We start from the raw sequence: 14151 nt of genomic DNA on the forward strand, positions 1-14151 counted from the left end.
CCTCCAGAGAAACCTGGCCTCTGCAGGAGCACTTCGGGCCCAGGGGCGGGGTTACATGATTTTCCCAGCAGCCCTACCTCTCCCCAGGTGGGCGGGGCCTCGGGAAGCCTGGCGCTGTCTCCCCTCTCGCGCCCCGCCCCCGCACCGCGCGCAGGCGCAGACGAGCGATACGCATTCTACGTAACGGACGGCAGAGGCTACGTGAAGAGTGGGGCGGTGTGAGTGAGCTACCTGCCTGGGCTGTGACCCAGAGGCGTCGCGGCCAGCAAAAGTCTTAGTGACCGGAAGTCGGAGGCCGGACACAGGCAGGGTGCGTGGAGGCGGCGGCCCCAGGAGCCCCGGGCCGGGTTTCAGCCTCGGGTGCAGGTAGGTAGCGGGCCATGACGTGTTAGTTGGTGCGGCCGGGCCAGGCCGAGCGGTGACTAGTTGCGTGGCCTTAGAGCTGACCCGTAAGTCCTGCCACTTGGTGACATGCATCAGGCTCCTCGGCTTCATAGCGCTCCTGAATTGAAAAATAATTAAACCTCTGTTCACCCCTTTTCTGGCGCATTTTCGGTTGAACTTTAGGGAGTTGAAGTTATTTAGTACCTTTCGGAGTTCTCGCTGCAGAGCTTTGAGCAAATGCCAAACAGGACAAAATAAAGAGGAAATTTCCGGTGTGCAGGAGGAAGAATGGAACATAGACACGAAGATAAATGGGTTTTCCGTAGTGGTTTGATAGAAGCAACTACTTCTGTAGTCAACCTTCCCTTGTTTTTAGCCAAAACTTGTAAAGAGCAGTGTCTACATCATTTCTAGATAAGTCGTTATTTTGATAAATGTCATATAAAGACCTAATCTAAAACAAGTAATGGTTGTTGCACTTACTCCTCTTTTCGTTTTTAAATCTGGAGTCAGTGACTACTGAGTGAGCTTGCTGAAGATCTAATCTAGTCTAACTAGACATGTTAGTGCTTGTGCCTGGCCTGGATTCTGTATTTTTTGCTTCAAACACTCCAGATGTTGGGCAACCTGGCAAGGCATTGTGCATTTGAGAAATGGGTTGACAGGTGCAGTGGAGTCTTCATAGACAGAAAGCCAGTGCACAAATGGCTTGGTTAATTTTAACCATGAAGGAGCCTGGTTACAGTGCTGAATTACGTTAGAGATACTTCTGTGTTGCGAACATTCCAAGTATAAATTCAGTTTGAAATGACCAGACCTTTTAGGAATTCATTAGTCATATATGACAAGGATACTGAGGGTCAGGAAGGCACCATGGTTTTGAGATGAAAAAGAAGAGTAGATCAAGGGTGCCAAGTATTCGATGTAGTAAAACACTGGCCCCTCATGATCTTCGTAACCAGCCAGGAGGAGGTTCAGGTGATACGGAGTCCAGCGCCAAAAGGCAGCTGGGTTTTGACTGTGAAATTAGCTGCTGCTGTACAGGCCAGTTCGTGTCCATTCAGCATGTTATAAGCTGCATTTTGTCTGTATGTATATTTCTGTATCTATTCTGCAAACTATTGCCTCTTGTCTTTCTAAAACATAGGACTAACTATTATTTTCACTCATCTTAAACATCTTATCATTGTAGTCGTTCATCTGGATGATATTGCTGGTGACTACCCAGCTCAAATGACTGGACATATAGTTGGGGCTATGGATGCCAAACAAGTGCTCCGAGGGAAGTGGGAGCAGGGGGCTGCCAGCAGATTTGAAGGTCACAGAGAGTGCCGGGTTTTTTTTAAATGGTCTCTCTATGTAACCCTGGCTGGCCTCAAACTCACAGAGATTTGCCTGCCTCAACCTCCCAAACTCTGGGATTAAAGGCGAGTGCTGCTCCTTAGTTGTGTGCCACCAAGCCCAGCTTGCATGCTGCTGCTACTTTTAAAGAAATGTTCATAAGGCACAGCAGAAGGGAGAGGAACTATTTTTTGTGTGCCTTTTGTGTGATGGGTATTGCAGGAAATATGGGCCCAGTTCTTTTTCTATGTTTTTATTTTCTCTTTTGGGGACTACTTGTTTTTTCTTTGTTTTTTTTGTCTTTTGTCTTTTTGAGACAGTGTCTTCCTGTAACCCCTGCTGACCCAGCACTCCCTATGTAGACCAGACTGGCCTTGATCCAACAGGATCTGCCTGCCTCTGCCTCCCAAGTGCTGGAATCAAAGGCCTCTGGGATCAGAGGCATGCAGGCTTGGGCCCACTTCTTAGCAGTTAGCTTTTGTTCTCTCTTTCTCCCTTATGTCTCTTAGTATTTCCTGGGTGATGTCCATCCCCACCATCTCTCCAGCTCAAGCCTGTATTCTAAACTAGTATTTCCAGCTATGTTATCTTCTCCCTTTATAAAATAGGTTATAAGCCAGGCGTTGTGGACTCAGGAGGCAGACGCAGGTGGATCTCTGTGAGTTCAAGACTAGCCTGGTCTACATAGCGAGTTCCGGGCCAGCTAGGGCTACAGAGAGACTTTTTCTCAAAAAGACAAAAATAAAACAGGTTATAGCACCTTTTAGGATATGGTGAAAATTAAGAGATGACTCTTAATTCTTTAGCATATTACTTGGAATACCCTAAACTTTTAAAATAGTACTAAATTGAATTTGACTTTCCCCTCATCCCGCCCCCCCCCTTTATTCTTTATCTCAATCAAGGATGACTTTGCCCATCTCTTCATTTAAACAAAACTTGGAGTCACTGCAACTCTCCCTTCCTGTGTTCCCTCTATCTCACTACTTTGTTGGCAAATATAATTCTTAAATATCTGTCAAATCATTTCCTCTTCATTTCTATCACTGCTAGGTAAATAAGTGTCTTCTCTACCTTTAAAAATTGTTATTTTTTTTCTGGGGGGCTGGAGAGTTGGCGCAGCAGTTAAGAGCACTGGTTGTTCTTGCAGAAGACCCGGGATCAAATCCCAGCACCCACACGGCAGCTAACGACTGTCCATAACTCCAGTCCCAGGGGATCCAACAGCCTCTTCTGACCTCTGGGCATTGCACGACACCGGTGCACTTACCTACATGCAGGCAATGCACGCATACACATAAAAATAATAAAATTAAAAAGAAAAAAAATTTACTTTTTTATTATGTATGTGTTTTGCCTGCATGTATGTAAGTGCACCACATGCATGCAGTACCCTGCAGAGGCCAGAAGAGATCATTGGAGTCCCTGGAACTGGAGCTATGGATGGTTGTCAGCCACCATGTGGATGGTGGGAATCAAACCCAGGTCATATGGAAGCACAGCTAGTGTTCTTAACGGCTTAGCCATTTCTTCAGCCCCCAAGAATTGTTTTGTTTTTGTTTTTTTTCTTTTAATATTGTATTTATTATTTTATGTGTATGTGTGTATTGCCTGTGTATAGGTAAGTGCACCTGTGTCATGCAATGCCCGTGGAGGACAGAAGAGGCTGTCGGATACCCTGGAACTGGATTTACAGACAGTCGTTAGATGCCATGTGGGTGCTGGGGTTCGAACCTGGGTCTTCTGCAAGAACAGTGTTCTTAACCGCTGAGCTATCTCCCCAGTCCCTTATTTTTTAATTCCAAAACTACATCATAAGGAAACTAGAAAAATCTACAGAAAAATAAAGAGAAAACATTCACAGTTCTACCATGGAAACTACGATTTTATGCGTAGTTGTATAGCTTTCTGTTCTAAAGCTTTTTCTTTATTTGCATTTGCTTCTAAAATAACATGGGTTCTAACTTTGTAACTTTTATGAGGCAGAGTCTTAGGAAGCCTCGGTAACATTCTCAACTTCTATTTGTTTATAGTTGGTGTTGGCTTTGAACTCCTGACAGGATCTCATTATGCAGACCTGGTTTACCTAAAACTTGCTGTGTAGACCAGGTTGACCTTGAACTCACAGAGCTCTGCCTGCCTCTGCCTGAGTGTTGAGATTAAAGGCATGAACCGCTATGCCCAACTGTTTCTGGTGTTCTCAAGACAGGATCTCATGAAACCTAGGTTGGCATGGAACTTACTATATAACCTAGGATGACCTTGAACTTCTGATTCTCCTGCCTCAGTTTCCCAACCAAGTATTGGGATTACAAGTGTATACTATCACACCCAATTTTATGTGGTACAGGACCTCTTGCATGCTAGCCAAGCACCGTACCAAGGATTATCCCAGCCCTCTTGTAACATTTTTTATTGCATTTAGTTATTTATTCATTTGGGCTGGTGGCGGGTAGGAGGATGGAGGTGGGCCACTGTAAGTTGTGGAGGTCAGAGGATAAATTGGAAGTTGGTTCTTTCCTTCCACCATGTTTATCCCAGGGATTGAACTCAGGTTATTAGGCTTGGCAGCAAGTGAGTGCCTTTACCCACTGAGCCATCTCACCTGCCTTTTTGTAACACTTTTGAGGTTGGGAGTTTGTTTTTTTTGTTTTGGGGTTTTTTTTTTTTTTTTTTTTTGAAGATAGGGTCTTACTAAGTTGTTCAGAATGACCTTGAACTCATTCTGTAGCTTAAGCACTATTTGAGCTTTCAGTTCTCCCTCATGCTCCTGAGTTGCTTAGATTACAGACCTCACCACAAGGCCTGGTTTACTAATAGATGTTTTTATGCCTTTAATCCCAGAATTTAGGAGGCAGAGGTGGGTGGATCTCTGTGAGATCGAGGCCAGCTTGATCTACATAGAGAGTTTCAAGTTCTAGGCCAGCTGGGACTAAGGGAAACCCTGTCTCAAAAAGACCCTCCCCCTACCAAAAAAAATAATAATTTGTGTGTGTGTGTGTGCGCGTGCGTGTGTATTTTCATAACTAAGATACAGGACTGGTGTTTTGATGAGAGGGCAAGATTGAAAGTACAGTTTAAATTATTTTAATGTTTGAAGGTTTTTTTTGTAAAATGATTAGTGTCCTCCATAATTTCATAAAATATCTTTGTCATAGATAGGAATTCATTATATCTGTTAGTTTGTAAACTTTTTTGGAGGTTGGAGCACTTACTTTTCTTTCCCAAAAGTTATAAAGTGCTAATGTATTGAATTCTGCCAATATATACTGGAAACTAACTGTAAATTACTACTTTAAGTCACAGAAAGCCACAGTCATCAAATTATATTTAAGAAGTTCCCTGAGAAGTGGTTCACAGAATGGAATGGATTCCAAAATCAAAACTCTAGGATTAACCCCCAGACTTCCATATTACTTAGTAACTGTACTACTCAGCATCTCCAGGCCTCATTTTCTTTCTGTATTTATGTGTTCAACCTTGTGATGGTAATAGTGGTGTTTGTCCTGGACAACATGCCTCCAGGGCAAACACACATACATAATTAAACTACAGGTGAATGGGATTGTAAATTTTATGTGTGTATGTATGTTCCTGAGGATATGTATGTGTACTCTCTTGAGTGCAGGTGCCCATGGAGGCCGGAAGAAGGCATCTGGTCTGGAACTGGAGTTGCAGGCAGTTGTAAGTTGCTGGATGTGGGTGCTGGGATCTGAACCCAGGTTCTCAGCAAGAGTAGCAAGTGCCTTTAACCATTGAGCCATCTCTCCAGGCTTCCTCCACCCTATGTTTGTGAGAGTCTTTTTGTGGTTTTAGTTTTTTGTTTATTTGTTTGTTTGACAGGGTCTCCCTAGCCACCTGAACTTACTGTGTGGAGACCAGGCTTTCCTTGATCTTGCAGAGATCTGCCTGCCTCTGCCTTCCAAGATGAAAAAGACTTACTTGTAAATAGCTGTATTTTTTATTTTTATTTTTTCGGAGACAAGGTCTTACTATTTCAGGCTGGCTTGGAATTTGAAGAGCTTAAAGGCATACAGCACCACACCCACTTAATAGTTGGATCTTATTACTTCATTATACCCCTTATTTCCTTTAGAAAGGTTTTCATAGACTCAAAAAATTTAAAAAAAAAATGCTCATTTGAAAGAAGCAGCAGCAGGGCCTGGAGAGATGGCTCAGCAGTTAAAAGGTCTGGCTGCTCTTGTAGAAGACTTGGATTTGATTCTCAGCACCCATGTGTCGGCTAACAACTGTCTGTAACACCAGTTGCAGGGGATCCAATGTTCTCTCTGACCTCCTCGGGCATTGCACAACATGGGTACATTTACATACATGCAGGAAATACACTCATACACATAAAATTAAAACAATAAAATATTTTTTAACGTTTTGGTTGTTAGCCTTTAATTGGCTGCGCTATCCCTCCAGCCCTAAATTTTTTTCTTAATATTTTATTTTTATTATTTTTATTTTATGTGTATGCGTGTATTGCCTGCATGTAGGTAAGTGCACCCATGTCATGCAATGCCCAGGGAGGACAGAAGAGGCTGTCGGATCCCCTGGAACTGGAGTTACGGACAGTTGTCAGCTGCCATGTGGGTGCTGGGGTTCAATCCTGGGTCTTCTGCAAGAAGAGCCAATGTTCTTAACTGCTGAGCCATCTCTCCAGCCCCACAATTCTGTATGTTAACCATAATTTTGAACCCGGGTCTTCTGCAAGAACAACCAGTGCTCTTAACCATGGAGCCATCTCTCCAGCCCATGATATTTTTTAAAAGAAAGCAGCAGCAGCTACTTATGAGATGTATAACACAGACAGAGGATTCTAGAGAGTCCAACCTAAAGAAATGTAAAAACTTGTCTAAAATTTTATGCATAACTGATGACAGGATCTGAACTAGACCCCAAGCCCCTTGGACTCACTCACTTCACCTTTTTTATATAGTGCTATTTGAATCCACTAGTATTGACGAAGAAAAGTGGGAGGGATATGTGAGATGTTTTGTTTCTTCAGACAGGATCAGGTCAGTATGTAGCCGAGGCTAGCCTTAAATTCCTGGTCTTTCTTCCACCTCCTAAGTACTGTGATGACTGGTATATACCACCACACATAGCTGGTTTATGGATTTTTAACTATTTGCAAAATATGTTCATCTGTGTGAATGGTGGTTCACGCTAAGCCTGCCCCATCTCTCTTTCAGCTTGTTTTTGAGGTGCAATGAAAGCCTTCTGTGCTTTCTGTGTTGTCCTTGTGGTGTTCAGTAGTCTCTCTGAAGCCAAGTTTGATGACTTTGAGGATGAGGAAGACCTAGTAGAGTATGATGATAATGACTTCGCAGAGTTTGAAGATGTCATGGAAGATTCTGTGACCGAATCTCCCCAGCGGGTGATAACCACTGAAGACGATGAAGATGAGACCACCGTGGAGCTGGAAGGACAGGATGAGAATCAGGAAGGAGATTTTGAAGACACAGACACACAGGTAGGGTCCTTAGTATTGATTTCTTAGGAAATTCAAAGAATGGGAAAATTTGTAATTAGTGCTTTTCTCAAACATTAAAAAATCCAAACATAAAAAGAATTTTACTCTCTTGAATCCTTATTTTGTGTAGAGCATTTCTAAATGACTTGTGATATGTTCCCATCTTTTAAATTGTGATTTTTCTCCTGTAGTAATTCTACTGAGAGGAACTGGAAAGTGGGTGAGAATTGTGTTTTTTAGAATTTGGGGTTCAAAAGTATGAGGCGTCATCTTGGTTTTTCAGATTTTTGCCTCAGTTTTGAAGTTTGTAACAAATTTAATGATATATTTAAATTGTATAACGTGGTCATTTTGTTTGTTTTTGAGACACAGTTTTGCTGTTGGCCTGGAACTCACTGTGTGGCCCATGTTGGCCTTCAGTCAACATGTGTTTTTATTTGTGTTTCTTTTCACTATGTGTTTTAATATGCATGTACATTAAAGAAGTAATTTAACATAATTAAGGTAATTAATATAATCCTCACCCAAATACTTTCTATTTTTAACATAAGGAGTGATAATATTTAAAGTATATTCTCTTAGCAAATTTCAGTTACAGAGTGCATTAGCTATTATTACCCATGCCATACTGCACATTCATTCTTTGGAACTTATTGTAACTCAAAGTTTGGTAATTTGTTAAAAGCATTTAATATCTGTGTTCTGTGCTTACTGCCGACAAGTTAAGTTTTCCTCCACAGATGTTGCCCACAAAATGAGACACAACTGCTGGTGCCATTTATAGATAACAGTTTTTCATTTTTTTAGGAGGGAGACAGTGAGAGTGAGCCATATGATGATGAAGAATTTGAGGGTTATGATGACAAGCCAGATACTTCTTCTAGCAAAAATAAAGACCCAATAACAATTGTTGATGTAAGTATATGGGATTCCAAATTCCAAACTAAACAACAAAGTATCTGCTGTCACTGATACCAGAAATATAATCAATGTATATGGTGGGTGTTGATAATAGTGCAGATGACAAACTTAACATGAATTCTTCTGATAAGCATCCATACCTAAGAAGCAAGTCCATGTTTTATTCTAGCCTGCCTACTTTTATTTATCAAGAAGCAATAGTGGTGGCTAAGAGATGGCTCAGCAGTTAAGAGCACTGGCTGCTCTTGCAGAGGACCCAGGTTTGATTCCCAGCACCCCACATGGTAACTCACAACCATTCCTAACTCCAGTTCCAGGGACTCTTGACTCCCTCTTCTGGTGTCCACTGGTACTAGGCACACAGGTAGAGGTAGTATACATACATACATGTAGATAAAACCTATCACACATGTGAAATAGAAATATTTTTCTTAAAGGGAACGAAAAAAGGAATAGGTGGAGCCAATCGTGGTGGCACACTCAGAAGGCAGGGACAGGTGAATCTCTGAGCTCAAAGCCAGCTGAGGCTACAGGAAGAGCCTGTCTCAAAAAAAAAAAGAGAAGCCGGGCATGGTCGCACACACCTTTAAATCCCAGCAAAACAGGTTGGGAATGTAGCTCAATGGTAGAGTGCTTATCTAGTACATGTGAGGACCAGAGTTCAGCCCCCATTGCCCAAAAAAGACACCTTCAAAAAAGCCAAAGATTTACCAGCTTTTTACCACATTAGATTGTCTTTATATTTTGGGGTTTTTTTGGGGGGTGGGGGTTGAGACAGGATCTCCTGAAGTCCCACCTGGCCTGGAACTCATTATGTAAACTAAGCTAGCTTTGAACTCAAAGAAGTCTGCCTGCCTGTAGTTCCTAAGTGGCTGGGATCAAAGGTGTGTGTTACTGTGCCTGGCCTGCACGCCCCTACCCCCTTTGGTTTATCTTTTTTTTTTTTTTTTTTTTTTTGAGACCAAAAGCTACAGGGCTCCCTGTAGCCCCAGCTGAACTGGAACTCAATATGTAGACCAGGCTGGCCTGGAACTCACAGAGACCTACCTGCCTCTGCCTCCCAAGTGGTAGGATCAAAGATGTGCACCACCACACCTGGCATAGGCATATTTTTTAAAGTGTAACTTTTTTCAGCGACAGTTATATAAAGTACCCATTTCTGTCTGTGACCTTTCTCATTTTTCATCCTATTAATTAGACTCCATTGTTTAGTCTCAGCCAGCATTAAATGGAAATTTTTCATTCTCTAGGTTCCTGCACACCTCCAGAACAGTTGGGAGAGTTATTATCTAGAAATTTTAATGGTGACTGGTCTACTTGCATATATCATGAACTACATCATTGGAAAGAATAAAAACAGCCGCCTTGCTCAGGCCTGGTTTAACTCTCATAGAGAGCTTTTGGAGAGCAATTTTACCTTAGTCGGTAAGTTTAGCCGGTATGAAGCTGGCTGCCTGTTTGAAAACAGTCTGGTAAGAACAGTTCATTCCCCTCAGCATAAACATCATGTGCTTTTGTGGACTGCTGAATAGGATGTATTTGTTTGCTCTATGGATCCCATTTTTGTAGGTTTTCTTTAACAACTAAATTGAATTTATAAACACTCATTTGTTTCATTAATCAACAGTATAATTGCTAAATAACTTTTGATATAGACAGTGTGATACAATGAGAAACTGACATTTTAGGTAGTTTGATAATGATTTCATTTCACTTTTTAGAAATGGGAAGTCCCTTACTATTTCCCTAAGTTCTTAGCACTTTGATTTTAGTTTTGCTGATGAGACATACATGAAACATGTAGAGTAGCTGTGTAGTGTAGGTTGTGAAGTTAGACTCCCCTCCCACTCACCTCCTTACTGCATCTAGCACTTAATTTTTCTTTAATAATAAGACCCATCTGCCTGCTACTGTTTATGCATATTATACTACATACTTTACATTTTTTTCTTTATTTTTTAACTAAAGATATTTGAGGGGGTAGGAACATGTTGACATCAGAGAACAATTTTTGCGAGTCAGTTCTCACCTTCTACCATGTAGATCCTGGGAATGGAAGTCAGGTCAGGGTTGGGGGGCTGGTGCCTTTACCTGCTGAGCCATCCTGTTTGTCCACACATGTCTGTCTATCTGTCTTTCTTTCTTTCTTTCTTTCTTTCTTTCTTTCTTTCTTTCTTTCTTTCTTTCTTTCTTCCTTCCTCTCTTTTCTTTCCTTCTCTCTCTCTCCTTTTCTTTCCTACTTTCTTTTCTTTCTTTCATCTTTTCACTCTTTCAAGACCAGGTCTCACTGTAGCCCCAGTTGTCTTGCATCTCAATATGTAGACCAGGCTGGCTTCAGTCTCACAGGTCTCCCAAGCACTGGGATTAAATATGTAGACCAGGCTGGCTTCAGCCCCCCAAGCACTGGGATTAAATGTGTGTACCACCATGCCTTGCTCATATGTATTTGTTTTCCTTTAAAATTTTTTTATTTTATTTTATGTGTGAGTGTACAGCCTGCATATGTGTAAGTATACCCATGTTGTGCAATGCCTACGGAAGTCAGAAGATGGTGTTGGATCTCCTGGAACTGGAGGATGGTTTTTAGCTGCCATATGCATGCTGAGAATTGAACTTGGGTCCTCTGTAAGAGCAGCTAGTGCTCTTCAGCCATCTCTCCAGCCCACATGTTTCTTAATCACTCTTTGAACAGCACTATCAATTGGAAATAGTTTCTGTTTTCATAAGAGGGAAACTGAAGTTAAAGCTTATCTAAGGGATTAAATTGCTACCCATGTCCCAAATCTGTGCTTCTTCCCTGTACCATAGTTTTTCAGAGTACATTTTGATCGCAGAATTAATAAAAAAAAGAATTACTGGCTCATTGCCTGCCCTCTTCTTCATTTTCACATGGTGCCAGAGTCCATAATTTTTTATGGCGACAATAAAAAGCCTTAGAAGTAAAAAGAAGCCACACCTGCACTAGCCTGTGTGGCCACCCTCAGCACCCCAGCACACTTGGCCCAGATGGCAAGGAGCCTGCCTGTGCCCTTGATAGCATAACCTTGGTGTCTGCTGTGCATTGGTAGCTGGTTGCAGGCACCCTTCTCTGTGCTTTCTGCATTGTTCCCAGAGACATGTAATGGATAACATAACAGTGGACATCAGTCATTTTGGACAGGAATCTTTGGAAGATGTTAGCCTCCCTGAAGTTGGTATAAAATTGAAATACAATACAACGTTGGTGCTTTGTAAAGTGTGAAAGCTGCTCTTGGACTGTATTCTCTATTACAAGTAACTAATAATGAAGCTCTTGCAGAAAATTCAGGCCTTACATGCAAATCTTGTTATGAAGACGATTGACTGATAGATGACACCTAGTAATCCTCAAGACTAGAGGAATTACTTAGTCCAGAAGCAGATGATAAATATATGCATCAAATCTATTGAGGAATGAAACTCCTAAAACAGTAATAATGAAGTAAAAGGAACAATGTCAATCTTTTAATCCCTTCCGGAGGAGACTCTGCAAGATAGCAAAGTCTTATCTCACTAGCCTAAAGCGATCCCAATTTTTTTTTAATTTTTTTTTTATTTTATTTTATGTGTTTGCATGTATTGCCTGCATGTTGGTAAGTGCACCCGTGTCATGCAATGCCTGTGGGGGTCAGAAGAGGCTGTCGGATCCCCTGGGACTAGAGTTACAGACAGTTGTTAGCTGCCATTGGGTGCTGGGATTCAAACCCGGGTCTTCTGCAAAAACAACCAGTGTTCTTAACCGCTGAGCCATCTCTCCAGCCCCAGCAATCCCAAATTTTAGTGAGTCAGAGTAAGTGCTTTTACTCCTAGGGGATGATGGAACTAACAAAGAAGCCACAAGCACAGGAAAACTGAACCAGGAGAATGAGCACATCTATAACCTGTGGTGTTCTGGTCGAGTATGCTGTGAGGGCATGCTTATCCAGCTCAGGGTAAGTAGAGAACTGTCCAGTGTATGCCTTTTTTTTTTTCCCAGCTGGCCTGGAACTTATTATGTAGGCCAAGCTGGGCCTTGATCTCATAGAGATCTGCTGCCTTTGCCTCTGCTTCCAGGATGCTGGGATTAAAAGCACCTGGCTCCTTAATTGTATTTTTTGGGGGGCGGGGGTCTTTTTTGAGACAGGGTCTTCTGGTAGCCCCAGCTGGCCTGGAACTTGCTATGTAGACCAGGCTGGCTCCTGAACTCACAAAGATTCTCCTGCCTCTGCCTCCTGAGTGCTGGAATTAAAGGTGTGCATCACCATGCCCAGCTTAATTGTTTTTAAGATGTAATTCCTAATCTAAATTTAGTGCCTCATTCCTCCATGTTTGATTTAAAATAAGATCTGGATATTATATTTCTGTTGATTAGCAAATATACTGTTCCAAATATTTGATGAAGCATGTAATTTCCCCTTTATAATAAGTAGAAGCTGCAACTGTGTTAACACACTTCTCTAATTTTTCAGTTTCTTAAGAGACAAGACTTACTTAATGTCCTGGCCCGGATGATGAGGCCAGTGAGTGATCAAGTGGTATGTATTCTTGCTGATTTTCTTTGTATGGACATAATTATTTTCTTAGTTTATTCCATTTATGCCTGGATTGTTTGTGTTTGGAATTTCTGGCACCTTGTGTCCATGCCAGAGAGAAGATTATTTTTAAATTTTTTTGTTTGTTTTTTTTGTTTTTTGAGACAGGGTATCCGTGTAGCTCCAGCTAGCCTGGAACTCACTGTGTGGACCAGGCTGGCTTTCAAATCACAGAGATCCACCTGCCTCTGTCTCCCAAGTACTAGGATTAAAGGCCTGCCCTGCCACTTCCGGCTTACCTCTTCTATCTAGGCAGATCATCTTCCTCTACTCAGTGTGCCACTCACTGTCAAAAGGCCTCCATGTGCTTTTTGCCAGGAAGGAGATAAGACTCTGACCACCTGTCAGCTCAGTTAGCCTTGGTAGAGAAACAGTTGTCAGAATAGCTTTTCCTTGTATCCAGGTCTCCTTGTGAATACCTTTTATTTTTTTAAATATTTGTGTGTGGGCCCATGCGTGATGTAGCTTGTGTATATATGTCAGAGATCAATTTTCAGGAGTCTTCTCTCCTTCCACCCTAGGCTCTGGGGATTGAACTCAGGTTGTGAGGCTTATGTGGCAAGCGCTTTTACCCATTGAGCCATCTTGCCTACACTGTCAATACTTCCATCTATGGCAAAGCACTGCATTTCTTCTCAAAGTTTTATTTGTTATTTGGTTTGTTTTTGTTGTTGTTATTTTGGGGTTTTTTGTCTTTTTTTGAGACAGGATCTTCTTATAGCCCCAAGCTGTCCTGGAACTCACTATGTAGACCAGTCTGGCCTCGAACTCACGAAGATCTGCCTGCTTCTGCCTCCCTGCTTCTGCCTCCCAAGTGCTGGGATTAAAGGTGTCCACCACCACCCCTGGCCCTTTTTTTTTTTTTTTTTAATTTTTTTTTTTTTTTTTAATTTTTTTTTTTTTTTTTAATTTTTTTTTTTTTTTTTAATTTTTTTTTTTTTTTTTAATTTTTTTTTTTTTTTTTAATTTTTTTTTTTTTTTTTAATTTTTTTTTTTTTTTTTAATTTTTTTTTTTTTTTTGGTCTTTTTGAGACAGGGTCTTCCTGTAGCTCCAGCTGTCCTTGAAGTCACTATGTGGACCAGGCTGGCCTTGAACTCACAGAGGTCCCCCTGCCTCTACCTACCTAGTGCTGAGATCAAAGATGTGCACCACCACGCCAGGCCTGGAACTTTGTTTTTTTAACTGCAAATGATTGTGATTGAAAATCACAACCTAGATTGTTGGGTGTATGTTTTTGTACTTAGTGAATTTACATATTAATCAGTAAATTGTGTCCTTTGTTAAAAATGTTCTAAAGAAATGCCCTCAACAAACACATTTTTTACATTTATTGGCCATTTTTTTTGTTCCCGTATTCTGTAAAAAGATGTTACTTTTGTAATTTCCTGTGAATATGAAAGAACAGAAATATTTTTTACTTATGTAATAATAAC

At 41.3% G+C, this 14151-nt stretch overlaps 1 protein-coding gene across 1 annotated transcript in view; it reads left to right on the forward strand.

The window, feature by feature from the left end:
- The first annotated feature begins 169 nt into the window (after positions 1-169).
- The window catches only part of Ccdc47 (coiled-coil domain containing 47), a 29329-nt gene continuing 15347 nt past the window's right edge, over positions 170-14151 (forward strand). The window contains exons 1-6 of the mRNA XM_008846590.3: positions 170-366; positions 6927-7207; positions 8015-8122; positions 9379-9553; positions 11957-12078; positions 12595-12660. Coding sequence (XP_008844812.1) covers positions 6944-7207; positions 8015-8122; positions 9379-9553; positions 11957-12078; positions 12595-12660 — 735 coding nt within the window. The 5' untranslated portion in view covers positions 170-366; positions 6927-6943. The remainder of the gene's footprint in view (positions 367-6926; positions 7208-8014; positions 8123-9378; positions 9554-11956; positions 12079-12594; positions 12661-14151) is intronic.

This window comes from Nannospalax galili, unplaced genomic scaffold (assembly GCF_000622305.1).
Source record: "Nannospalax galili isolate Female #2095 unplaced genomic scaffold, S.galili_v1.0 scaffold1023, whole genome shotgun sequence".
In the NCBI taxonomy this organism is placed as follows: domain Eukaryota; kingdom Metazoa; phylum Chordata; class Mammalia; order Rodentia; family Spalacidae; genus Nannospalax; species Nannospalax galili.